Source organism: Pleurodeles waltl, chromosome 4_2 (assembly GCF_031143425.1).
Source record: "Pleurodeles waltl isolate 20211129_DDA chromosome 4_2, aPleWal1.hap1.20221129, whole genome shotgun sequence".
In the NCBI taxonomy this organism is placed as follows: Eukaryota; Metazoa; Chordata; class Amphibia; order Caudata; family Salamandridae; genus Pleurodeles; species Pleurodeles waltl.
The window spans coordinates 362,839,318-362,865,920 of record NC_090443.1 but is presented as its reverse complement, the minus strand read 5'-3'; the positions used below and the strand labels follow the sequence as shown (position 1 = coordinate 362,865,920).

Genomic DNA, 26,603 nt, shown 5'->3' with positions numbered 1-26,603 from the left:
CCTTAGGCTCACTGTAAAGGAGGTAATTCTCCCAATAGATAAGGTGATCACCAGAGGCTTCACCTGCTACTAGGGCTGAGGTCTGTTGCCTCAAGCCCTCAAGAGTGGGACTCTCTTTCTGTGCCTTGCAGAATTCTTCCATGGTTGGCCCACCCTCAACTTGTCAGCCAGCAAGCTCAGGTAGGTCACCCAGCGCAGCAATGTCCTCTCCGGTTGGCTCAGGGGCCTTCTCCTTAGGGACCCCGTTAACCACTGCAGGAACTTCTGGGACCGGTTTCCCGTGCCCCTTACCCTTCTCTTTGGCAGCTGTCTGGGCCATTCTTCCAGGTGACAGACGCCCTTGACTCTCCTCCCAGGCAGCCATGGCACGTATGGTCATACAGACCCACTCAGGCAATCCCAGTATCTCCAAGTGAGACCTTAGCGCTACCTCACTCCAGGTAGTGTGCTCAAGGTTATTGCCTAACAGACAAGCTACAGGCATGGCAGGAGTCACAGCTACTTTCAGAGTACCAGAGACCCCCCCCCCCACTGAAAGGGAACCAGAGCTACCGGTAGGTGGCTCTCACGATTGTCAGCAACTGTGACTTGGTGGAATGTGTTCGGTATGGCCTGCTCTGCTGACACCAGCTGACCCTTGATAGTAGTCATGCTGGCTCCTGTGTCACGCAGAGCGTCCACCCATTTCCCATTAATATGACCCACTGCTTATATCTGGAAGTATTAGCAGGCATGGGGACTTTTGGCACAATTTCTGCATCCCCCAGGAACACTAGGGTTATCTCTGTCTGTTCCCCAAAACTAACTGGGACTATCGCCTCCTGAGCGCTACACTAGCCAACCCAGGTGTCTGCCCTCCAGTGGGGGGCTGTGCCCTCTTTGGACATTTGGAGTTGCTCTTAGAGTGACCATACTTAGTGCACTCTATGCATTGGGGTACAAACCTCCCTCTTTTACTGTCAAATAACCTTTTCCTTTTAGACTCAGATTGGGACTGGTTACCACTATTCCATTGAGAATTATTTTGGTTATTTTGGAGGCCTTTTGAGAACTCCTTATTTTTTACATTTTTCTCCCCCCTCTTTCATCCGTTGAGGACCTTGATCGTCTTTATGGGTCCCCCCGATACCTTTTTGGACACTCTGGTGCTAGCCCAGAGGTCTGCCTCCTCAGCAAGCCTCCTGGGATCAGTCAGCTTACTGTCAACTAGGTGCTGGCACAACTCTGTAAAGCAAATACTGAACAAATACTTGCTCAGGATCAAATTGTACCAACCCATGTAATCATTTACTTTACTGCCCCACACCCAACCATTCAGAGCCTTACTAGAGAAGCCAAAACAATCTACACAGGTGTGGTTATGGAGCTTGGTACTGTTCCTGAATCTTTGGCAATACTTTTCAGGGGTCAGTCCAAATTTGGCAGTCAAAATGGCTTTCATATGGGCATACGTGTTCAGATCTTCAACCTCTAGTGTAAGAAGTGTGTCCCTCCCAAGTATTGGCATGTGTTTCCACAAGCCCGCCCCCTATTGCTCTTCAGGAACCCCATGAGCCCTTAGTGCAAATTCAAATGCAGTAAACCACTTATCAATTTCATCTCCCACATAACTTGAAACCACATAATTGGGTATTCAAACCTTTTTGTCTCCAGCAGGTTCTGTATGTAGGCTGCCACCATCACTTCTGGACTCAGACTGCCGAGATTTGAGCTCCAGCTCTTTCAGATTCTGTTTTTGAGCCAAGATCAGTTTCTCCTCTGCCAAGGCTCTCTCAGCCTGAGCTATCCTCTCCTCTGCCTCTATTTCTAACCTTCCCAACTGTATTTGTAATTCTCTTTCCTCCCTCCATATCTGTGCGGTTGGGCCATGATGGGACACACTGCTTCCAGGTCTCACAGGAGGAACAAAATCAGGGGTGTCACCACCCACTTCTGCTGGTGAATCCCCTGGAGCGCTATCCTCTTGCTCTCGCAACTCAACATGCTCTTGTGAGCGGGCTTCTGCCTAGGCCCTCAGTGGCTTTTGGTACTCCTCCTTCCTGGAGGCTCCACGGGTAGGTACCCCCATCGCTTTGCAGAAACCCTTCAGCTGGTTGACAGTATATGTCTCCAGCATTGCTAGGTCAAACTCTCCAGCTCCACTTGCGGACCCAGACAGAGACATGTTGTACAGGAGTTAAATTAGAAAATGACAAGCAGAAGATTGCAGCAAAAATAAACAAATTAAAAAATGTTCTTTGGCTGTGGGTGGGTAGTGTTCACATAGCTATTTTATGGCACTGCACAATCACAAGTCCTATCCTCACCGCTGATCACCAATGCTAGAAATGGGGTCTCTAGATGGCAGAGGTATACACCCTTCTCTAAGTAGGGACCACAGTCTTAGTCAGGGTAAGTCACACACAATCCACATTATCCTGTGCCCACCCTTTGGAAGGTTGGCACTGAGCAGTCAGGCCTAACTTAGAAGGCAATGTGTAAAGTATTTCTGCAATAATCATACAGTAACACAGTAAAAACACCACAAAAAGACACCACACAGGTTTAGAAAAATATAGAATATTTATCTGAATAAAATACTGTTGAAACGATGAAAATCCAGTGTGCACAAGCAAAGTTCAGATTTTTTAAAGTGTAAATCCCACTAAAGCGCCTATAAAACACAATCGCTCCAACTGGAGCCATCACAGCATCAGTGACGGAGTCGTTCCTAACAATCCGACACTACCGGTGCTGGTCACGGAACCACATGAACCCTCCAGGTGGAAAACGAAGAACAAGTGCATCGCACAGTCGGAAAGAGACGTCAGTGGAGTCGGTGCGGTGCCAGTCCCTTGTGGTGTCCGAGGAGAGAGGCATTGGTTCCGTGCTGCTAAGCAGGTAGAGGTGCGGCGTCGGCTCCGTCCAGATGCAGGGGGAGATGATGTGGCATTGTCCGTGATGCATCAATTCCTTGTGACCCGGTGGGGTTGCTGGTTCCGGTCCGTCAGAACGTGATGTGTCAACTTCATAGTGTCACAATGACCCTGGGTAACGTCTGCAGAGTCACAGCGACATCGGACTTGCGTTGAAGGCTGGAGTCATGCAGTGAGGTCCAAGGAGCGAGGGCAGGTTGCAGCACTGCTGGTGTTGCTGAAGTCGTTCCGAAGTTGCTGAAGTCGGTGTACTAGCAAAAAGCTAGCAGTGGAGGTCTTTGCAGTCCCTAAGACCCTAGAAAAGGAGGCAAGCCCACTCCAAGCCCTTGGAGAGCACTTTGGGGAGGGGGGAGGCAGAGTCCATCCAGCACAGTCAGAGGCCAGCAGGGCAGTAGTCCTTTGCAGCAAAGCAGTCAAGAGAGTCCTTTGGGCAGCCAGGCAGGTCTTTTGACAGAGTTCAGATTCAGGTCCAAAAGTGTCTTAGTTGGTGGGGTCAGGGACCCAGTTTCTATACCGAAAAATGCCTTTGAAGTGGGGGAGACTTTAAAGAATGGTTTTGAAGTGCACAAGTTCCCCTTTCAATACAGTCCTGTCTGCCAGGGTTCCATTAGGGGTTTTGGCAGTCCATTGTGTGAGGGCAGGCCACTAGCCTTTGAAATGTAAGTGTCGGGCACTCCACCCTTCCAGCCCAGGAAGACCCATTCATTATGCAGATGAATGCAGGTGTGACTGAGTGTCCTGTGTTTGTGGTTGTCTGGGTGAAATGTACAAGGCAGCTGTCAACGAGCCAAGCCCAGACATTGATTGGAGACAGGCTGTAAGGCACAGATGGTTTTCAAGTGCACAGAAATGCTCACTTTCTAAAAGTGGCATTTCTAAAATAGTAATATAAAATCCACCCTCACCAATAAGCATCATTTTCTATTATCATTCTGGCCATACTAAATATGACCTGGTTACCCCTTTCAGATTAGAATCTACCACTCAGAAAGTATATGAGGGCAGTCCTAATGCTAACCTTTGTAAGGAGCAGGCCTCACAGTAGTGAAAAACAAATTTAGGAGTTTTTCACTACCAGGACATATGAAATACATATGAATATGTCCTGCCTTTTACCTACATAGCACTCTGCCCTATGGGTTACCTAGGGCCTACCTTAGGGAGGACTTATATGTAGAAAAAGGGGCAGTTTAAGGCTTGGCAAGTACTTTTAAATGCCAAGTTGAAGTGGCAGTGAAACTGCACACACAGGCCTTGCAATGGCAGGCCTGAGGCATGGTTAAGGGGCTGCTTATGTGGGTGGCACAATCAGTGCTGCAGGCCAACTATTAGCTTTTAATTTACAGGTCCTGGACACATGTAGTGTACTTTACTAGGGACTTATAAGTAAATCAAATGTGCCAGTTGGTAGCGAACCATTGTTACCATGTTTAAGGGAGAGAGCATATGCACTTTAGTACTGGTTAGCATCGGTAAAGTGTGCAGAGTCCTAAAACCAGCAAAAACAGTGTCAGAAAAACTGGAGGGAGAGGCAAAAAGTTGGGGGATTACCACCCTAGGGCTGTCAGGTCTTGCAAGCATATTTTGCACTTTTAACAAGGCTTATTTTGCACAATCTTTTCATTTGACTCAGCAGTTGCTTTTGCAATAACCACGTGTTCAGAGCATTGTGCCTCTCCCCCTTACTGTGTCTCCCGTCGGTGATCAGAACTTACTGACTGCGTACTTCTTGTGCTGCTATTCGGGGGTGCTATTCTCTCTCTCACCATAGCGCTTTCGACAACGGGGGGTAGGTCAGGATGAGACATTATTAGATATCTTTCACCACTCTGGCTGCCATTTTGGTCAGTTAGCGGTCTAGCCAAGGGCGGGAATGTCCTTAGACTTTATTAGGGAAGCCAGCTTGCGGATGCAGGCTTGGGTTAGTCAACCATTCTTACAATATTTTTGAGGTATTTTCTTACCTGTGTGATATTTTATGTTGAATTTTAAAGCCTATTTGCACATTTAGCATCTTTGCACTTTTAAAAAACACTAGTTTATAAAAAGCCTATTTTGCACTTTTAACAAAGCTTATTTTGCATGTTCTTTTCGTTTTGCTCAGCAGTTGCTGGCAAAATAAAGCTGTGTTCAGAGCGTTATACCTCTCTGCCTCATTTTTACTCCTGGCGTTGTTCAGAAGTTATTGAATGCGTACTTCTTGTGCTGCCATCCAGTGGGGAGCTATTCTCTCTCGCCTTAGCACTTTAGACAAAAGGGGGGAGGGGCCAAGCCATGACATTATCAGATATCTATCACCACTTTGGTTGCCATTGTGATCAGTTACCGCCCGAGGCGCAGGCGGGGGATGTCCTTAGCCTTTATTAGGAAAGCTCTTGCACAGAAGCACCTAAGGCAAGCCTGTCTGCGCCTGGTCTGCCCCCGGCCTGTGCTCAGCATCAGCCACGCTGTCCAATTTTCCTTTCACCTAGGTCAGCATTTAGGTTACTCCCCAGTGGAAATGCACATGTTACATCACGGCGTGCCTTGCTCAGGTAGGTGTTACTTATCAACTCCACCTTTTCCCCGGTCTGCTCCGTGTGTTCTTCTAAACTGAGTGGTCGAGTTCTAAAATCCAACTCCCGAAGTGCACTAAAAACCTTAGGAATACTCTTGTGGTTCAGACAGCATTAGTCAGTATTTGCTCCCGAAACAAGAATGCACTTCACATTCACAAGCTTCTTAGGGAGGATTCCCTAGACATCCTCTTTCTTACCAAAATGTGGATGAGTGATAGCTCTGTGCCAGTTTCCACATAAGCTATCACCAAAGTTTATACTATATTCCTTCAAGACAGAGCTTGCAAAAGAGGTGGGGGCTTTGCCATTATTATAAAACAAACTCTGGAGTGTAGTTTTTTTAATTACCGACCTCCAGAGGGTTGAATCCTTGGGCCTCTCCCCCTCAGCAAGCAAACCCTTGGTGGGAGTTCTAATTTACCTACTCCCGGCTATGCTGGAGATTTTGTGTCCTACATATATGACTATCTATCCAAATATCTCCTAAAATATTCACATTTTTCTATCTTGGGAGATCTGAATATTCATTTGGATAAGGCCGATGGTCACATGTGTCTCCTTGATAACATGTCTGCATGAAATTTGAAGCAGTTTGTGGACCAACCCACCCATTCAGCAAGTCACTTGATTGACCCTATCTTGTCTGACTGTTGCGTTAACATATCAGATGTCGCATGTAACACTTGGTCGGACCATGCAACAGTATATTTTAGCTGGAGACTAGAGCAGGGTCCAGAAGCAGAGGGCTTAAGCCTTTATTACCCAATCGAAATTGGGCAAATATCACAAATGAGATGATTACTCCCATTCTCAACAAGAGCTAATGAAATGGATGCACAGGCAGTTAATGCCTGGTTAGGAAATATGGCAGACATTGTGGTGCCCAATAAGATAGGATCTGACCTCCTGAGACTTCCCTCAGCTCCTTGATTCAATGCAGAGCTTAGGAAAATGCACCAACAGTGTAAAACACTTGAGAGATCTTGGCGTGAGCTCTACTTATCCACTGACAAGAAACTTTACAAAAAGGAGATACATATCTACCACCAAGGAATAACCAGCACCCAAGCGAATTTCTTTGCCAGTGAAATTGCCATTTCTGTCAATAAACTGCATTTTCTAGCCCTAGTACCCTAGCACAGCCCTTTGAAACATCCCCTAAAGTATGCTTACAACTCTCAGATTTCTTTGATAACAAGATCAAGAGCATCGTTGATGCTTTAAATGTATCAGAATCCAGTAATACTTCTGATACAAACTGAACAGCCTCCAACAGCTTGAATCACATGCTCCTGTTCCATGACAGAATCTAACACCGTTTCTTTGGAGTACTCTGAGAAAGCCCTTAAATCATTTAAATCGGGCTCTCCAGATGATCCTTGTCCCTCTCATATTTTAATGGCCAATCATGGGGCCATTAATCCTATCCTTAACTCCCTTTTAAATAACTAATTACGTCAGTCCAGTGTCCCTAGCTGTAGGAAAAAATGCTCAGCTAATTCCGCTGCTGAAAAAAACCCTTTGGATAAGTCTATCCTGGTCAATTATAGGCCCGTCGCCACTGCCCACCTTCTCAAAGGTTCTTGAAAAACATATCAATGCCCAATTTTCCAAGTATTTGGACTCCAACCAGTTGCTGCATCCAACTCAATTGGGCTTCCGCCCGGACACAGCACTGAATCTACTTTAGAATAGGTCTACAGCACCATCAAACTGTCAGGGAACAAGAGGAAGCAAGCTGCCCTGTTGCTTCTAGACTTATCAGAGCCATTTGATACAGTTTACCACCCTATCCTCGTGAAACGACTGAGAGACATTGGGATATGTGGGGCTGCCTTGGCCTGGTTTGGCTCTTTTCTTTTGAACAGATGTCAGTTAGTTTGGATGCCGCTTTTGCATCCGACTCCAAACCTCTAAAATGTGGTGTTCCTCAGGGCTCTGCCTTAAGTCCAATACTGTTTCGTTTCTATATGACTTCTTTGGCAGTCCTGGTGGTTTTTTTTGGTGTGCGGGTGGTGTCCTATGCTGACAACACGCAGATCCTCCTTACCTGGGTCAGTAATATCTCCAATGGCCAGAACAGATTTAAAGTGTGTATGTCAGCAGAATTTCAGTGGATGTGCCTGAGCAGTCTCCGGTGCAATACCAGTAAACTATCTCTTCTTGGGGCAGTGAATTTTGGCCCAGCTCTGCTCCTCCTCTTCCTATCCCTGCCACAATGGCATGTAACCTTGGGGTGAAGTTCAACAATAAATTGTTCTTCTGCTCCCAGGTGGACAGTGGTAGGAATGTGTGTTGGCTTTCTTAGATTCTTAAGAAAGTTTCTGTTCTTGCTTCCTTCACACTGCCAGAAGATGGTAATCCAGGCCCTCATAACCTCTCAACTGGACTATGCCAATGCTATGTACTCCCAATGTACCAACTTAAGAGACTCCAGCTGCTGCAGAACGCTGCAGCCTGGCTCCTTCTTAATCTTCAGAAACACAACACAATCCATGTACATCTTAAAGAATTGTATTGGTTGCCATTTTGGCAGAGAGTTCACTTCAAGGATCTTGTGCTGGCCAATAGAGCCTTTTATAGGTCAGGTCCTGGCTATCTGGCCAATAGACCTATACATTAACATCCAGAAAGAACTCTGCGCTCCTTGGATGCTCTCCTGGCTGTTGTGCTAAACATTGAATGGAAGAAATAAGGAGGCACCTACTTCTATGCTCTTGCCTTCTCTGGCTTTAGTGTCCTTTCTCTCTACATGTGTTTAAAGATCGCGGCTCCTTTAAACAGAGTCTAAAAACTTGGTTGTTTGATCGAGCCTTCTAATTTACCCCTTCAAAACAGTGGTCGATGAACCTTCAGCACCAAGACACTCTGCAGAGTAGCCGAGCGCTCTACAAATACCACTTGCATTAACTGATTGATCTTGTAAGAGCACCTATACACTGATGTGCTCTGCTAATTTGTACAGTGGATCATCTAGCAAACATCTAAATGTAGTTGAAGCAATGCCCTACAAGCACTAGTGAGATTAGAATTAGGTAGAGTAGCTACTCATCCGCCTATAAGAAAATTTCACTCTTCTGTTAATTTAAGCTTTCAGGTGCTGATCCTAATTCCGTTGTAAAGTTGTTGTGGCATTGAGGATTCGTGAGGTTAATATTTTTCAACCCGTGAGTGGCTTGGTGAAAATGGTAACTAGATATGTGATAAAGGCAATACTGATATACACTATGATAACTAAGGATGTTAAGAAGGAATAAATAAATGCTGCTACAAGAAGGTGTAGCTCTGAAATTGACCTGGCTGTCCTCCTAGTACCATGGAAAGATCTTATGCACTAGGCAGCAAGTAGCTAAATTTCAAGGAAAGACGTTATCTTTTGGAGTGACTGGCCCAGAATGTCCTCTTTCATTTTCTATGGCAACAAGAGCTGTTAGAAATATTACCACTCTGGCGTAAATGGACCGTGAATTATACATTATGCTGATTACGTAATTAAGCAGAAGAATCAGTATCTAGGTTGTAGGAGTATGATTGGGTATTGCAGATGACTTAAGAATTGCTCCGAAGCAATACAGTTTTAGAATCTAGATCTAACAGATTATGTGCATGTTTGGTTCGTTTACCTAAATTTGCGGATTCAAGACTGGAACAGTGTTTAATTAAAAAGTGCATTCCCGCACTAAGGCCCATATTTATACTTTTTGACGCAAACCAGCGCCGGCGCTGGTTTGCATCAAAAATGTTACCGCCAGCTAACGTCATTTCTACGCACCATGCGGGCGCCTTATTTAAGGCATGACATTAGCCAGCGCTGCGGACTGGTCAGAGTAAATAAAAAATGACTCAAACCAGTCAGCGCCGGTGTAGGGGAAAATCGGGTTGTGCGTCAAAAAATGGTGGAAGTCAGCTTTGAGGCAAAAATCATGCCTCAAACCGGACTTGCGCCATTTTTTGACGCACAACCCCCATTGAAATGACTCCTGTCTTAGCAAAGACAGGAGTCATGCCCCCTTGCCCAATGGCCATGCCCAGGGGACTTCTGCCCCCTGGGCATGGTCATTGGGCACCGTGGCATGTAGGGGGGCCCAAATTAGGCACCCCTATGCCACTTAAAAAAAAATACTTACCTCAACTTACCTGGGATGGGTCCCCCCATCCATGGGTGTCCTCCAGGGGTGGGCGAGGGTGGCAGGAGGGGCAGGGAAGGGCACCTCTGGACTCCTTCCATGGTCAGAGACCATGGAAGTGAGCCCACAGGTCCCTTAACGCCTGCTCTCACCCAGGTGTTAAAAAACGGTACACATCAGGCTGTGCGCTGTTTTTTAAGGCCCCCCCCTCTCCTGTGCGTCAAAATGACGCAAGAGTATCAATAAGGTGCACAGGCCTTAAAGTAATTTTTTAGGCGGGAACGCCTACCTTGCATGTCATTAACGCAAGGCAGTTTCCTGCATCCAAAAAATGACGCAAACGGATGAATTTTGACATACGTGGGCTCCGGCGTCAAAGTTTAAATATGATGCATGGTTTCCGCCGAATGTGCATTCGGCACAGAGTATAAATATGCCCCCAAGTGATTTATAAAGACGGCGTGCACATATGGGAACCTAAGGAGGTCAATAATCATTTTTCGACTGCAAATCTTTCAGTTTATACTTGTTCTTTAGTCAAAAAGTGCCCCCTATGCACTTGGTTGGTTATTAAAAACAGCTTTGATCAGAGATGCAACGAACCCTTCTCGACCAACGCATGTGTGCCACTGCACGTGCCTCACTAACGATAACGACGTCTATAGAGTTTGTTGTCATTTACAGTGATACTAAAAGGTGCTTGCTCCTACAGAACCGGCTTTGTGCCCAACCATTGGCTGGGGTTAACTTTCTAGCCTTCCTCTCCGGCAAAACAGAAAGTCATTATGTTTTTTTTTAGCTTGTTGAATAGATTCAGTAAAAATAGTTTCACTTGAACAATTAATTTTATGCAAAACTAAATAAATGACTAAGGCGGTCATTCTGACTGCGGCGGGCGGCGGCAGCCGCCCGCCATGCGGTCGCCGCCCGCCATGCGGTCACCACCATTTGGCCGCTCCGCGGTCAAAAGACCGCAGAGGACATTCTGGCTTTCCCGCTGGCCCGGTGGGCGACCGCCAAAGGAGGGCCCGCCGGCCCAGCGGGAAAGGCCCTGCAACATAGAAGCCGGCTCCGAATGGAGCCGGCGGTGTTGCAGGGGTGCGACGGGTGCAGTTGCACCCGTCGCGATTTTCACTGTCTGCTATGCAGACAGAGAAAATCATGCTGGGGCCCTGTTAGGGGGCCCCTGCACTGCCCATGCCAGTGGCATGGGCAGTGCAGGGGCCCCCAGGGGCCCCACGACACCCGTTCCCGCCATCCTGTTCCTGGCGGTAAAAACCACCAGAAACAGGGTGGCGGGAAGGGGGTCGGAATCTCCATGGCGGCGCTGCTTGCAGCGCCGCCTTGGAGATTCAGCCCTGACAGGGGAAATCCGGCGGGAAACCGCCAGATCCCCTTTTCTGACCGCGGCTTTACCGCCGCGGTCAGAATGGGCAGGGAAGCACCGCCAGCCTGTTGGCGGTGCTTCCGCCAGGGTTGGAATGACCCCCTAAGTGCGCTGTACTATACATTACATCTTAAAAGCTATACAGTTTAAGGAACTTAATATCATTTTAATATCAGGATGGACTGGTTTGTCTGTAAATCGTTTATTTTCATCATTCAAAGTTCTCCCGAATTCAAAACAGTATAGTAACGAATATTGTACTATAGAGTTGCACGTCTGAATGCATGGTATTAAAACATATCCACGAATTCAATATACTGTACTCTTTTGCAGCTTATCTAGATATATGGAGAAACAGTACTTATAGTTTTTGTGAAACATGCATTATAGCCCAGAACAGGAACCAATGCAGGCCCCCACACTAATTTTGCTGTGGCACTTGACATTAATAAAACATCATTCAGCTACCATAGCAAGCATTATATTTTTGAAAGGTCGGCAAGAATGGAAGTTCAGGGCTAATTATCTCTCAACATCTTGAATTATTCTTACTGTGAGGACAGTGTAGGTCAACTTTTGGATTTTTTTTATTTTTTACACTTACCTGCGATACTACTAAAACAATAAGGATATCAAATTTAAGAATACGCTGTATAAAACTGTTAAAGATGAGAAAAAGTATAAAGGGATAAGGAGTTGTGTCTAGCTTCCTGCTCTGGCCTTACTCAAAGATGGTGGTAACTGCAGGAGATAATGGGCTTGTCACTACTGTTTCCGGTCAGTATCCCCACTCCAGTTACTAGCCAACATGAGTTATCACGTCTGGAATAGGTAATAACATGTGAGACCCAGAATTACCACGCCCCGCATCACATTTAGGGCCACATGTATTTGCATGACCACTGCCTGCTCTGAAAAAATGAAAAGAAAACTTTTCATTTTTGTTTTTGAAATGCATCTCGTTTTCCTTTAAGGAAAATGAGCTGCATTAAAAAAAAAACAGCTTTATTTAAAAGCAGTCACAGACATGGTGGTCTGCTGTCTCCAGCAGTCCACGATCCCTGTGAGTGCAGCCATTCCCAATAGGGTCGCAAATTGTGACCTACCTCATGAATATTAATGAGGTAGGCCATTTGTGACCCCATTGGAAATCGCAAACAGTGTAAAGTACACTGTTGTACATATGGTTTTATGGCTCGCAATTTGCGACTTGCAAATGAGTCGTAAATTGTGAGTTGCAAAACTCTGGGTCGTACATCTGGCCCTTAGTTCCCAATTCTGGGCTGGTTTCTGTACAGATTTTCTTCCCGCTTTTGGCGAGTGGAAAATCTTGCAAAATCACATTTCATTTTATCAAGTGTGTTTTCGCACCCGGTAACATTTGGAATTGGGAGGGAGCTATTGCCCCCATCTTCTTTGAAATCAGGTCCTCCGTGCTTTAACAGGTTATAACTAAACACCTCTTAAGAAAATACAAGCAATCAACATGTTGACCACTAGTCGCTGGTACCAACACCCAGGCAATTAGTGCCAATACCCAGCCCAAGAAGAGGCTCAGCGCTGTTGGGAGTAAAACAAGTTGTCATCCATATACTTCTGTACCTCTTCTCCCGGGCAGAATAGTATTGCAGCCAAAATCTGTGATCTTTACCACCATGCGGCTGTCCACCACGCAATTTGTGGACTTGAGACGTCCATGGACCTCGGTTTTGCTGGAGTGGAGGTAGGACATGCCCTGTGAGAAAAGAAAGGGAATGGAGTCAATGTATTTGTATACGTTATGTGTTGTAGGGACAACTGGGTTGAACAGGAAAACAAACTACCGCCTAAAATTAACACAAATGCTCAGATAAACAAACCAGTATTTGAAAGAATTTGCAATGCACAATAATGATTTCATATGTATATGGTAGACTCTCAAAAAATTAGGAAAAACAAAAAAGTGTTGGATGGACTAAAATAATTAATCTAAGTCCCTTGAAATTACATTCGGGTGCACTTCAGTCCATCGCTTTCTTCCCTCGATGTGCCACTGAAAACAGGTGCCAGCCTTATGCAAATCAGCCTTGCTCCTACTCTAAGATGCATTCACTCTCTACAAAATTCAGGAAGGAACTCAAAGTCAACATCTTCAACTTGTTTCTCCCTAGCACCTTTACCTCAACTACATCCTCAAAAATGAAACTAATCAGTATGTACACTACTCTTAATTTGTTAAAGTAAAGGTTCCGGTGCCCGAAGCTCTGTTCAGAAGCCAGCGGCCTGTTTAATGCCATACACTCCCTGCCCCTGTCTCTAATTCTTAAGGCCGCTGCTTTCTCCCTTTGTGACGGTTTTGCTGTCTTTCTCTACCTCCTTCTTCCGATCTGTGTGTTTTTATCTCTATTACATTTGGTAACCATCTGATGCAGACATAGCAGTGCCGGTGCCCATAAATAAGTAACGGTGTCCCGCACCGGCAACCACCGGCTCAAATTAAGCACTGCTCTTAATATATCGAACAGCCTTGCATGCAACTTAGAGGTCTGCGCAGCCATAAATGCATTTCTCTTTCTCTGTAAAGTACTATGCTGTGCCTTGGTGACAAAGTGACATACAATAAAACACATTAAAAGGATTGTAATACAAGTAGAGGTTGGATTGTGGGGTGTCCTGGACCCTGCTGCTGGCATCTGCTGGAGCCGTGACACCCAAGTGCTGTCCCCAAGGTCCGGAGACTGCTGGCTGTGTAACAGTGTACTCATCCTAACATGTCCTGAAACCTGTGCCTTAGAAACATTTTGGCTTTAGTGAACTCCGGAGGATCGGGACCAAGCTGCCAAGCAGATCCATCGAAGGAGCACTGTTGCAGGGCTGAGGAATCAAGTTGCTCCCGCTCTGAGCTCTTCTGCAGCACCAAATCCAATTCAGCTGAACCCCGTGGAGAGGGTAACTGGCCTTGTGGAGCCCTGTTTGGCTACAAGCTGAAGTCTTGTCCTGCTGGAAGAATCTGAGCTCCAAAAAAGTGACTAAGGGCATGATTTAGATATTGTTGGACGGGTTACTCTGTCACAACGATGACAGACATCCCATCTGCCGAAATCTAAATCCAATAATATGTCCTATGGGATTTCAATTTTGACGGACAGGATATCTGTCACTGCTGTGACGGAGTAAATAAATCAGCCCTAAATCCTAATGTAGAAATGTCCAGCGGGTGAAGGAGCCGAAAGTATCCAGCCAGCTAGGGCCCTTCCATGGGCGTGAAATTCAAAATGTTCCTTCTAAAAGTCAGTGGTTTATCGGGACCTCGTCCGAAGGCCATCTAACCTTGTGGAACCATTCCTGCCACAGCCTGCTGCCTCGTCCCGCTGAAGATTTTTTACTTCCAGAAAGGGGCTATCACTGCTATGCTCTCATGTAAATGCTAGACGTGTATGTAGGGATTTGTAGGCACATGTTTGTTCCAATAAGCTGGGATTGTTTTTTGTTTCACACTTATGGTCACAATTCAGACTGTGATATGTTTCATCCACCTAATAATCTCCGCTCATATTTTTTAATAAATGCATTGAAAATTGTCCTGCATCTCTTTGTCTGCCTTTGCTTGTGTGAGATTTGTGCAAATGAGAGAAAAGGGCAGCATCTGCCAACCACGACTTCCCTGAGTAGTAAGAGTGTCATTCTTCAGGCTACCACATATCCCCTTTATTTTCTAGGTTTGGGTGAGGTGCTGCTAGCTAACTGAAAGGGTTAGGCAGACAGCTTTCAGACGGTGTGGTACTGACTCAGTCACCCATACGCTGTGGTGCTGCCACCCGAAACCAGCAGTCTAACCTCCATGGTAAGAGTCCTACAAAAGAACATATTTTCTGTATCCGACCGGCACGCCTAGGTATTGCTCAATCACAAATAGATGTTCGCAGTTGGCGCTTAATGCTTTCTGGCACTATTTTGAACCTTCAACATCATATCTCCAGTTCTCTCTATTGGAGTTTTGTAATTTTTGTGTCGTTTTATGTATCAACATGTGCTCTATTTTTCTAAATTGGGTTGGAATTTTTCATTTCTTGGGTTTTGACTTAATTACTGTTTTGGTACAGCATAAATACTCTACATTTTGCTTCTAAGTAAAGCCTGTCTGCTCTGTGCCATAACTCCCGGGGGTTTATTTATTATTTATAACATTTGTAGAGCGTAACTGTTACTAAACTGTTATCCTGGTGCTAGCAGACACAATAGACTAATGTATTAGGAGACATGCACATGCCATGATCAGCTTACTTTGGGAAAAGCCAGGTCTTCAGAGCCTCTCTTCAGAGAGAGTTGAGCTACGATTAAATTAGTGACTTTAGAGATTCACCCTAACAACGATTATGGTTATTGCTTAAAGGTGGGTCATCATTTCCTTAACTAATACCCCAAATACTTACAGTAGGTAACTTTTTTTTCTCCAGCAGTGGACCAATATTGAGATTCACATCTCTGAATATAGACTAAAAGAACAGTATATTCTTTGGGTAGTGGGAAGCATAGGACATTTAGAGAATGGGGACTAGTAATTCCAATGTCAGACTTGAGTTGTCCCAGAAATTGTGACTTTATTTATTCATTTCTTTATTTTTGAAGCAGCTAAAAATCACAAAATCACACATTTGTGTACATTCGTAACTCAATCTTGAAACAGCTAACATGTGTATTACTGAGAACCTCTGATCAAATTTGTTATCTGTTCTTGATGCAGGACAATATTCTGACAGTTATGAGCATACCCTTAGAAGCAAGTTCATTTTAATTTACTTATCTTTCTAGTGGACTGAGCTCTGGAAACGTGTAAAATGTGTCTAAAGTACCTGATATGTCAAGAGTTTCAAACTCTAAACCGTCAGAAGCGAGGCTGTGAGATGCAAGTGTCATGGTAAGATATTTGGCTCCTGCCCCTCAATAGAAGTTAAGGGTGTTGAATGTGATTGGTGACTCTATAAACATTACCCATAGATGTAGAGCTCAATGCTGTATGGGCCGAGCTGGGGCTATCAGCATAGCTTTTTAGCGCTCTATTTTGAACTTTTGGAATACTTTTCTTTTTAGCTGTAATGCTGGGAATGTATACAGGATTTTTTTCTTCCCAAACCACGGAGAATGCCTACCCATTAGCCATGGTTGTGGCCACCTGCTTGCGAATAGCGGCTCCTGTTGTTTAGGCTGGTTAGAAATACATTCCATTATGATCTTTCCATCATGTAAAACACCACATCCAACTGCCTGTTGTCTAATCCCATTTGTGATTTACCGACACCAGCCTGCTTAAACCAGCGGCACATGCTGATTGTCTCTGGGATGTCTTCTGCTGAGATGTCCTCTATGTATTTGATAGGACAGAACCACGGGTGTTGAGGTTCTCAGGATTAATGTATGACTCTTGTTAATCCTTTTTTTTATATAAAAAACTGTACTCATATTGCCTGTATCGCAATCACTTGCTTGTTCCTCGGAAACAGTAGGAATGCTTTGTGCAACAATCTGTCAGATCTTAGATCCTGTAAATTATTATAGGCAGTGGTTGTTCTTGGCATCACAGACGACTGGCATGTAAACTGCCCGAATTAACTCTCCAGCCTTCCAAGGATGCATCTGTTATTTGATACACTTGTGGTTGTAACTGCAACATTGTTTGTTCTGCAGAAATATTTTTTAGAATTCTCCACCACTGTAGAGATAACTTCATTTGAGGAGTGGTCCAAATGTGGTCATATCACTCTCCTGCTTGAACCCACTGCTTGTTTAATTCTTTCTGGCATGGTCTCTTTCTTAGATGACATTGAAGAAAGAGGTCAATACAAAAGACTTGTTTCTTAACAAGCTGTTTTACTTTTCTTGTTATTACAGAATGTTGTTTTTGAACAAATGATGCCAGTGTCATTAACTTTTGATCCAGTTTGGTGGACGGATAAACTTTTCCTTGTTATGACAGAATCCTGGTGCGAGGAATAATGTATCTTTTGAGGCGCTCAAGGCGGAATTCCTTTATCCGATGACCAATCCCATGTCGGAGAGCAGTCTTAACTGTGAGTTTAGATTTAGGGCTATATTTATACTTTTTGCCGCAAAACTGCGCTAATGCAGTTTTGCGTCAAAAAAATTTGCGCCGGCTAACGCCATTCTGAAGCGCCATGCGGGCGCCGTATTTAATCAATGACGTTAGCCGGCGTTAGCCGCCGGCGCAGCCTGGTGTGCGTGAAAAAAAACGACGTACACCAGGCAGCACCGGCGTAGGGGGATATGGAGCTTGGGCGCCAAAAAATGGGGTAAGTCAGGTTGAGGCAAATTTTTCGCCTCAACCCGATTTGCGCCATTTATTTCGACTCCCAACCCCCATAGAAATGACTCCTGTCTTAGCAAAGACAGGAGTCATGCCCCCTTGCCCAATGGCCATGCCCAGGGGACTTCTGTCCCCTGGGCATGGTCATTGGGCATAGTGGCATGTAGGGGGGCACAAATCAGGCCCCCCATGCCACAAAAAAATAAAAAAAATGACTTACCTGAACTTACCTTAATGTCCCTGGGATGGGTCCCTCCAGCCTTGGGTGTCCTCCTGGGGTGGGCAAGGGTGACAGGGGGTGTCCCTGGGGGCATGGGAGGGCACCTCTGGGCTCCTTCAGAGCCCACAGGTCCCTTAACGCCTGCCTTTTCCAGGCGCTAAAAAACGGCGCAAAAGCGGCCGTACGTCATTTTTTTTGACCCGCCCACTCCCAGGCGTGAATTTTGCCCGGGAGTGTAAATACGGCGCACATGCCTCGGAGTCAATTTTTTTGACGGGAACGCCTACCTTGCATATCATTAACGCAAAGTAGGTGTCCACGCTAAAAAATGACGCAAACTCCATGGACTTTGGCGCTAGACGCGTCTAACGCCAAAGTATAAATATGGAGTTAGTTTTGCGTCGGAATTGCGTCAAAAAAAACGACGCAATTACAGCGCAAACGGAGTATAAATATGCCCCTTAGTGATTTGCAATGCTCTGATTAGCTAATGGTGTAAATATGGGTAAGCAGACAGTCCTTTGCTTCAAAGCTGAGCCGCTATTGTTGCCAAACAATTGCTACAAATTTTAGTTGTGGGAGCTAGGGGAAGACTGGCCAGACCAAATATCAGAGCTTTGAACTGAAAATAACATCTGTTTACTGCAAATCACAGAAACGTCCAATGTTTTGAAAGAATAGTGACCTTGAAGTATTCATCTTTCAGATCTTTCGATGCCAAATAATAGCCTTTCCCTATGCACAGGGCAACATCCTTTAAAGGCACTGTGTTAAAGTTTTACACCATTACGTACTTGGTGAGATTCTGTAAATCTAGAACTGGTCTCTGTTCTCCATTCTTATTAAGGATAAGAAAGAATCTCAAATAAAATCATTGGTTTCTTGACTCTTTAGAACAAACCTTTTCTACAGCCCCTTCCTTAAGAATTTTCTACATACAAGTATATGATGCTTGTATTTTGCACTCCTTGGTAGTTTCACAGGACGTTTCGCCAATATGTCCTGCTCTCATGCCTGGCAGTGTTGGCGGTATGACCGTGGCGGATCAGCCAGGGTCATAATGGGTCGGTTGGTCTGCCCTGTCTGCGGCGGTCCAACCGCCATCGCAGGGCTGATGGTATGAGGGCCTTAGTCTGTTGGTTGTTCCCGCTTTGGCTACGATCCAGCATTATGCTGGCATTACTAATAGATGACTTACATATAAAAAAAGGGTTCCCCTCCAGATATATAATGTGAGGTTTGGAAAGGGGAGGAGCAACAACAACAATCAATAATAATACTTTCCGCTTAAACTATCTATAATAATCAATGGAATTATTCCAATGTGGAGGGATTCAGAAAAATGTGTTTATATTTTTATTTCATTTTGCATGACTTATTTTATGACCATTTTTCTTATTTACATATATGTCTCATTTTTAGATAAACGTTTTTACATAGATACAGTGCTTAAAACTCTTACATTGATTCCACAGACAGTACTACAATGAATACAAAATCAAAACAATACAGTACACAACAACACAATATTTGATCACCCCACTCACCAATCACTATCTCTTACTCACACACCACTCCCATGCACTCCATATGCACAAGTCCTTTAAACTCACAGAACAAAAGGAGACCATTCTTCTTTATCCTTCTATTGATGTGTCTTGAACTGGGTTTTTCCGAAAAATTGGTCAAAGCACGTTTCAGTGGAATACAGTTCTTTCGCCCACCTTCTTCAGGACCTATTACTCTTACATTTCTGAATTAACCCAATCCAACAAGAAGGGAAAATCTAGTCACATAGGTCTTCTATCATATAGACTACAGCTGTATTTACATATTAACAATGATTCATTTGTTATCTAGTGCTTCTCACTTGGGGTAGACTTTACTTACTCCAGTAGTGGAACTTTCATAGATTCACATGCTTGAAACATTCCCTGTCATCGAAATGGGAGTCTTCTGTACCTTATAATAGTAATGCACTGTTAAACATAGAGTATGAAGGCCCGAGGTCCTTCAATTTTGTAACATATCATAGTCAATTTCTAAATGAGACCAATCTTGGGTTTCAGCCAATCAGGCTTGCCTACCCTCTAGAACACTCCTGTGAGAAGCTCCTGTCCCTCAGATTTTCAACCGCAAGTTGTGCTATGGGGTCTCCACTGAACTTGGCTCAGTTACACCTACTTTGATATATATTTCAAAGAATTTCTCAACATTCCTGTGCCTTGGGAGCATTTACCTTTGCCCATAGTGCTTTTTTGCTATGAATCTGATTTCATCTCTGATCTCATCATGTCAGAGAAGTAGAAGAAACGTCTCTCAAGGGCCTGCAGTATATGTGGTAAAAAGAGGCTTCAATCTGAGGATCCTCATCAGGACTGCATTTATTTCCTTTATCCAGATCATACAGACAAAGACTGTAAAGAAAGCCGTACCTTTTCTACAAAGGCATTGAAAGACAGAGAAGGAAGGCTACTGATTTGGCTCCAGAAGCTCAAGACTAGGAAAGAGCCTGTGTCTGAGTTGGATAGCGAGGACTCCTCTTTATCCCCAAGGAGATCACATGGAAGGGAGAGATTACTCCATTGTTGCTCCTCCTGTGAACAGCCCAAAAAAAAGCCTAAAAAAAGACCACTCAAGGTTCTTACAAAGGCCGCAGTCCTTCAAAATCTCCTGAGGAATCTGAGCTTTCTTCCAAACAAAAGGATAAAAAAGGACTATTTGCCTTCTCAGAAAAACTCAAAAAGTCATCATCTGAATCGCCTCCAACACCTCCTCTGGTTTGTCGTTATTTTAAAAAACCTTCTTCAGCTCCATCTTCTGACAGATTGTCAATGAGCGTTCCGCCATCGATGAAAACCTCATCGCCGGTGATGACGAAGGCATACACGGCAGCACCAACGATGGCAACTATAAGCACTATCTCCATGCTTTCCAACTCTTCGTCCTTCTCGACGTCCACAGCATCTCCAACTAGATCGTTGAGGAAGAAGATTTCTCTGACTTGGTCATCGACAGCAGTGACGATGGCTCCTCCATCGGCGTCCATTACTTTGTTGACTATGGTGAGACCGATGACGACTCCTCCGTCAATGGAAGAGACAGTTGTCTTGACAACGATCCTTTCAACCTTGTTGACAAGAGAAAAAAATTAAAAAACATGAAAAAATCAAATATTTGACCCCAGCGCACACCTCTCCAAGCAAGGTGATTCCTCTTGTACCAGCCCATCTATTAGATGAGGAAGACTAGGAGGATGAAGGGCCCCCACAGTCCCTTGGAGCTGCATGTAACGTGCCAGGAGGAGGAGAGGAGTATGATTAAAGGATTATGAACAACAAGATTACTATGCTTCTCATGAACAACGTCGGCACTCATACCAGGAGGAAATGGTCTGTCTACCTGGTTCTCTGGTTTCTGACTTCCAATTCATGCTTTTAGATCATAGAAGGTGCTTTCCACCTGCTACAGCTACTGCACAAGAAGCATCCATACCTGCAAGATCACCTACTGTTCAGCCTTCCACTCCAAGACAAAAACCAGTATCATTGCCTATGTCAGCAAGGTATACCCCACAGACAGCTCTTCTCCAAGATCTAGCAGCCTCTGATGATAGGAGAGAAGAAGGGGAGCTCTGCACCATTCACACGGAATGGGATTACTATCACACTCCCCATGTCCACTAAGCAGACAAACTGCTTTTTTCTATGATTTCAAGGAGCCATTCCAGAAAAGTGTGAGATCTATGCTTATTGTCTACTACATTTGGGAAGAGGGATTAAAAGTAATGAAGAATTTGGCCACAGTGACTGTGGTTCTTCTGCGTCCAGTTAAGAAATACAAGGCTCAAGAAAATGCACTGGCTTGTCTTAGTGGCCATCGAAATCTGGAATCAGTGATCACACAGGTGGCCCAAAATAGATCCAAGAACCCCTCCACTCCAATCTCTGTGCCTCCAGACAAGAAGGGTAGGCACCTTGATAATATTGACAAGTGCTTTTCATCAATGTCAGTGCTTATGGTCAAGGTAGAAAGTTCTCTAGCTGTTCTAGGAAGATATGATTGACAACTATGGGCTGACATTGCGCCATATCTAGATCAGCTAACACAGGAGGCTAAAGCAGAGTCCAAGAAGATCTTACAGGAAGGGGAGCGGACTTCTGCGTACATGATAGATTGCGCTATGGATTTCGCCACAACGGCACTTAGACACCTTGCAGGTTCTACCATACTCAGAAAGCAAAACTACCTTGTTTAGACCTGAGGTGCAAAACAAAATATTGGATCTTCCATTCGATGGGAAAGCTGTTTTTTGCAAGCATGTCGACAAAGCCCTACAAACCATAAAGATGGAAACAGACACAGCGAAATCACTGGGAACTCTTCAGTTCAGGAAATTGCCCTTTTGTGGTGCCAGAGGGTGAAGCTTTCCGTCTTATAGGGGAGGTTATCAACAATATCAGTACCCCTCCTATACATCTACCTCTCAGCAATTTAATCCACAATACTCTCAATGGCTGCTGCTGCAAGTGGCATACAGACCCACGCCTAAAGGCAGACCAGGACGCCAAAGAAAGGACGCTGGTCATCGCCAATGAACAATTACAGGCTCAGGTTACTCCCCTTTCCTAGGAGGAAGAATATCCCACTACATCCATTGCTGGCAAGAGATACCATCGGACCAATGGATCCTAGCCCTTCGGCCACACCCTAGATTTCATTCAGACCCCACCACCAAACCCACCTCACACCTCCATTTCGAAACATATACAATAGCTAAAATATGAGGTCAAGACCATGCTCAGGAATGGGGCGATATAGAAAGGTCCTGTTTCGCAACAAGGAAAGGGATTCCATTCCCTGTTCTTCTTGGTCCGTAAAAAGTGGAAGGAGCGGCGACCAATCCTCGACTTCAGAGAACTCAAAACAGACCTGGAAAAAAACATTCATTCTGCATTGTAATGTTACAGGATAGTTTCCTACTCCCTCATCACGGAGATTATATATCAACCCTGAAACTACAGGATGCGTATTTTCACATCCCCATCCATCCTTCGCATAGGAGATTCCTAAGGTTCACAGTAGCCAGCGGGTACTACCAGTTCAGGGTTCTTCCTCTCGGCATGAAGTCGGCCCAAAGAATATTCACAAAGTGTTTGCCTCCATAAGCGGCCTTCTTAAGAAAACAGAAATACCAAGTGTTCCCATACTTAGTCGACTGGCTTCTGAAGGCTCATTCCAGTCGAGCAGCATGAAAATCAACAACCGCCTGCATAACCCTGTTCAGTGAGCTGGGTCTCACTCTGAATTGGAACAAATCAGTCCTTCAACTATCAAGAAGCATAACCTTCTTGGGAGCAACACTGAATACTACACTCAACAAAGCACATCACACATAAGAGAGACAACTAAGGCTAATATAATTACTAAAGTTGATTCAAAGAAAAGAGTCTCTTTCAGTGCGCCTCTACAAATCACTATTGGGGATGATGCTATCGTGCATTCCTCTAGTTCTGTTCTGCTGGCTATGAGGGGGACCCCTTCAGGAAGAACTAGATATTCAGTGGGTACGGGCCCTTTTCACAACATCATCAAAGTCACCCCAGCCATGATCAAGACCCTATCTTAGTGGACTCTACAGACACACACACATGAGAGATGGCCTTTTGTTCCTCAGTCTACCCTCTCCCTTGGTCATCACCACCGATGCTTCATGAAAGGATGGGGAGCATGCCTTCAGGACCTTCAAGTCAGCAGCAAAAGCCTCACTGACGTTATCATATCAATCTTAATGAGCTCAAGGCAGTACACCTGGTCTTACGGGCTTTCATTCTGAGGATAAGGGGCTTTGTGGTTCTAATATGGACAGACAATACAACCATGATGCACTAAATACACAAACAATGTGGCACAAGATCACTTCTCCTCTCTCAAGAGTCACAAGACATCTGGAATTGGTCCATCTGTCATGGAGTTAATCTACGAGTGGAGCACTTCCCAGGAAGGCAGAACGCAATAGCGAAACTTCTTAGCAGACTAAAGACACCTTGCCTCAAGTGGGGATTGGATCAGGAAACCCTCAATCAAATCTTCTCTTAGTGGGGCAAACTGAATCTCGACCTCTTTGCAAATCCCCAGAGCAAATGCTGATCCGGGATCATGGGGGAATGCATTTTTTTCGATGACATGGTTCAGAATCTTTGCTTACTCCTTTCTGCACATTCCCCTCATTCCAAAGATTCTCGCAATGAAGACTTAACCTTGCAGGATAATATTGACAGCTCCAACATGGCCTTGCCAGCACTGGTTTACTGAGGTACTTCTCCTTTCAGAGAAACCTCACATTCAGTTGAGTACGACACCTTTTCTCCTAACAATGAACAAGGGTCAAGTGTTGCACCCCGATCCCAAGTCTCTTCACTTATCGGCTTGGATCCTGAACACAACGCAATTGCCCACTTAAACATCTCTCCTGATTGTAAGGACATACTTGCCAAAGCCCAAGTGGACAGTACAAAGAAAACCTATTGTCATAAGTGAAAGAGATTTTGTATATGATGCCAACAGATGCAGGTACATCCACTTTTCTTGTCACCTGAACAGATCATTCCACATTAATTGCAGCTGGCCCAATCAGGACTGGCTTGTGTATCCATCAAACTTCATTTGTCAGCTATCTCCTGGTTCAGGCAATTTGCCACGTCACCATCGTTATGGTCTGCCTGAATTGTCAAGCAGTTCCCCAAGGGTTTGTTTAGAGTCAGACCTTCTCCTCCATCGTGGCAAATAAACACAGTGCTATAACAGCTCATGAAACACCCACTTGAACCCCTTCATAGGGTGGATATGAAATTATTTTCCTGGAAGGTTGCTCTACTTGTGGCTATGACTTTTTCCAGACGGGGCACGAAGATTCAAACCCTCAGTATTCAGGAACCCTTCCTGCAAATTAGGAATGATAGGGTGATCATTTGCACAAGCTCTATGAAGGGTGCAATTGCAGTTTGTGTTTCTGCTAACTACACGGATCCAAGCATTATATGATTTGGAAGGTGGACAATATGTGGGGCTGTACTGTATACCCCAAGTGTGAAATACTACATAACGAATTAATAATTGGAAATTTATAAATGCGGTTGTAACCTATATAAGACTTACGTGACTGGATTTCCTCACTTGTTGGATTGGGTTAATACAATTGAGAAATTTAAGAGTAATAGATCCTGAAAAAGGAGATTAAAAGAGTCTGTATTCCACCAAAACATGCGTTAGCCAAATTTTTGGAAAACCCTCTCAAGACGCATCAATCGAACACTAAAGAAGAATGGTCTATTTGGTTATCTGGTAAATATTTTTTCTCTGGGAGTTTAAAGGACCAGTATATATGGAGTATGAGTTTTAAGCATTGGATCTATATAAAAATTTATGTAAAAATGAATTATATGAAAATAAGAACACTTTTTATAAAATAAATCATGCAAAATGAAATAAAAATGTAAACACATTTTTGGGGTTTCTGCACATTGGATTAATTCCACTAATGAAAGTAGATAGGTTAAGCAGGAAGTGTTGTTACTGATTATTACTAATAGATGAACTGTTGGTCCATGAACTGAAATAGGCAAGACTGGAGGTCACTGAGGCGAACACTATGGCTGTGGAAATGATTCCTGTCTCTGTTCACAATAGCATTCTACAAATGCCTTCATCACTGTTTGCAAAGATTTTAGTAAGTCTATGGGGACATGAATGGAAGGAATTAAAGGTTGAGTATTATAATGTTCAACACACATCTGTTTAAGATGTGGCTACATATGTAACAAATTGTAAGAATTATCCTGATAATGCTGATGTTGCATAGGCTTATCGACACCACCATCATAATCCGAATGTTGCTCTACATATTACATTTTTAGATGATGATGATCCGTACCTTACTGATCTTATGCAGCCAACAATAGAAAGCCTGTTCCCATTTTAGAATGTGCTGTCGACAATCACAATACCAACTTGGGTCCTCATTTATAATTCCGTATCCCCGGAGTCACATTTTAAAGGGTGCAGTAATTATCGCCTAGTACAAGTTGTGCCCTTCAAAATGGGGCATCACATTCGGATTTTGTTTTTGTGTGCACCAAAATCTGCACAAACTGGCTTTTATTAGGCATTAATATCCTTAAATTTCAGCAGGTTTGAGCTGCCAAAGTTGACCTATGGAAAATTGCAGGATGCAGTTATTACAGTGAAACTTGTGATTCCAGTCCTTGTGCAAACATGTTACCCATCTTGGGTTTGACTGATGGTGATGCATCAGATGTTGAGGTCAACGATGAGGAGCTTCTTGCAGATATCAAGGCAGAGGGAATAGGAAGCTTACATTTTCTAACAACAGTTCCTGATGTATGAGAAAATGTTCTTTTGTTAGTTTTAAAAGCATGCTTCTTTGCTCTAGGTGGCTCAAAGACTGAGGTAGGTGAACGTTTGTTCCCAGATGCAAGCATCTGTAACAGGCCTGACGACCATGCCTGCGTGGCAGGGTCTGTGAGTCTGTAGGTCACCTCAGAAGTCTGAAAGAGGACTTTTTTAGATAATTCCATTTGACGGCTTTATGTTTATCAGGTGCAGGGCTAATTGAGACTCATTTTTCTTCCTCCGTAAATGCCAGTGCCAGACTCCTGTATCTATCCTTTAGTTCAGAGAATTATTTAAGTATATTACAGAAATGCCTTATTTCCTGGATTCGTCATCAGGTAACATGCACAGAATTCACTTTTTATGTTTATCCTCCACATAAATCTGCCTTTTTCGACATTACAGCACACTTCTTGGTGATGCAGAGAAGCTTAAATTACAACTTTTACCCAGCTTATCCTTTACCAGTTGTCATCACATTGACGTTTCTACTGGTGACTCTGACTCAAAGACAAATCTCACCTTAGACATCACTGTCTTTTCTTGGAATTATAGCACTATGTACAGGTTTGTGTTGCTCATGCGCCAGTTTACCAGAGTGGTAAATCTGGGTCCAGGTGTTAAAATTTCAGGATAGAGCAGCGGCCTGATCAAAATCATCAGTAAATGCTTGGATCCCAAGT

The 26,603-nt window shown here is 44.2% G+C and overlaps 1 protein-coding gene across 1 annotated transcript in view; it reads right to left on the bottom strand.

Moving 5' to 3' along the window:
* Positions 1-26,603, bottom strand: part of LOC138293867 (guanylyl cyclase C-like) — a 695,267-nt gene that overhangs the window by 190,726 nt on the left and 477,938 nt on the right. Inside the window, exon 17 of the mRNA XM_069233168.1 lies at positions 12,590-12,722. Within this exon, the coding sequence (XP_069089269.1) occupies positions 12,590-12,722 (133 nt within the window). The remainder of the gene's footprint in view (positions 1-12,589; positions 12,723-26,603) is intronic.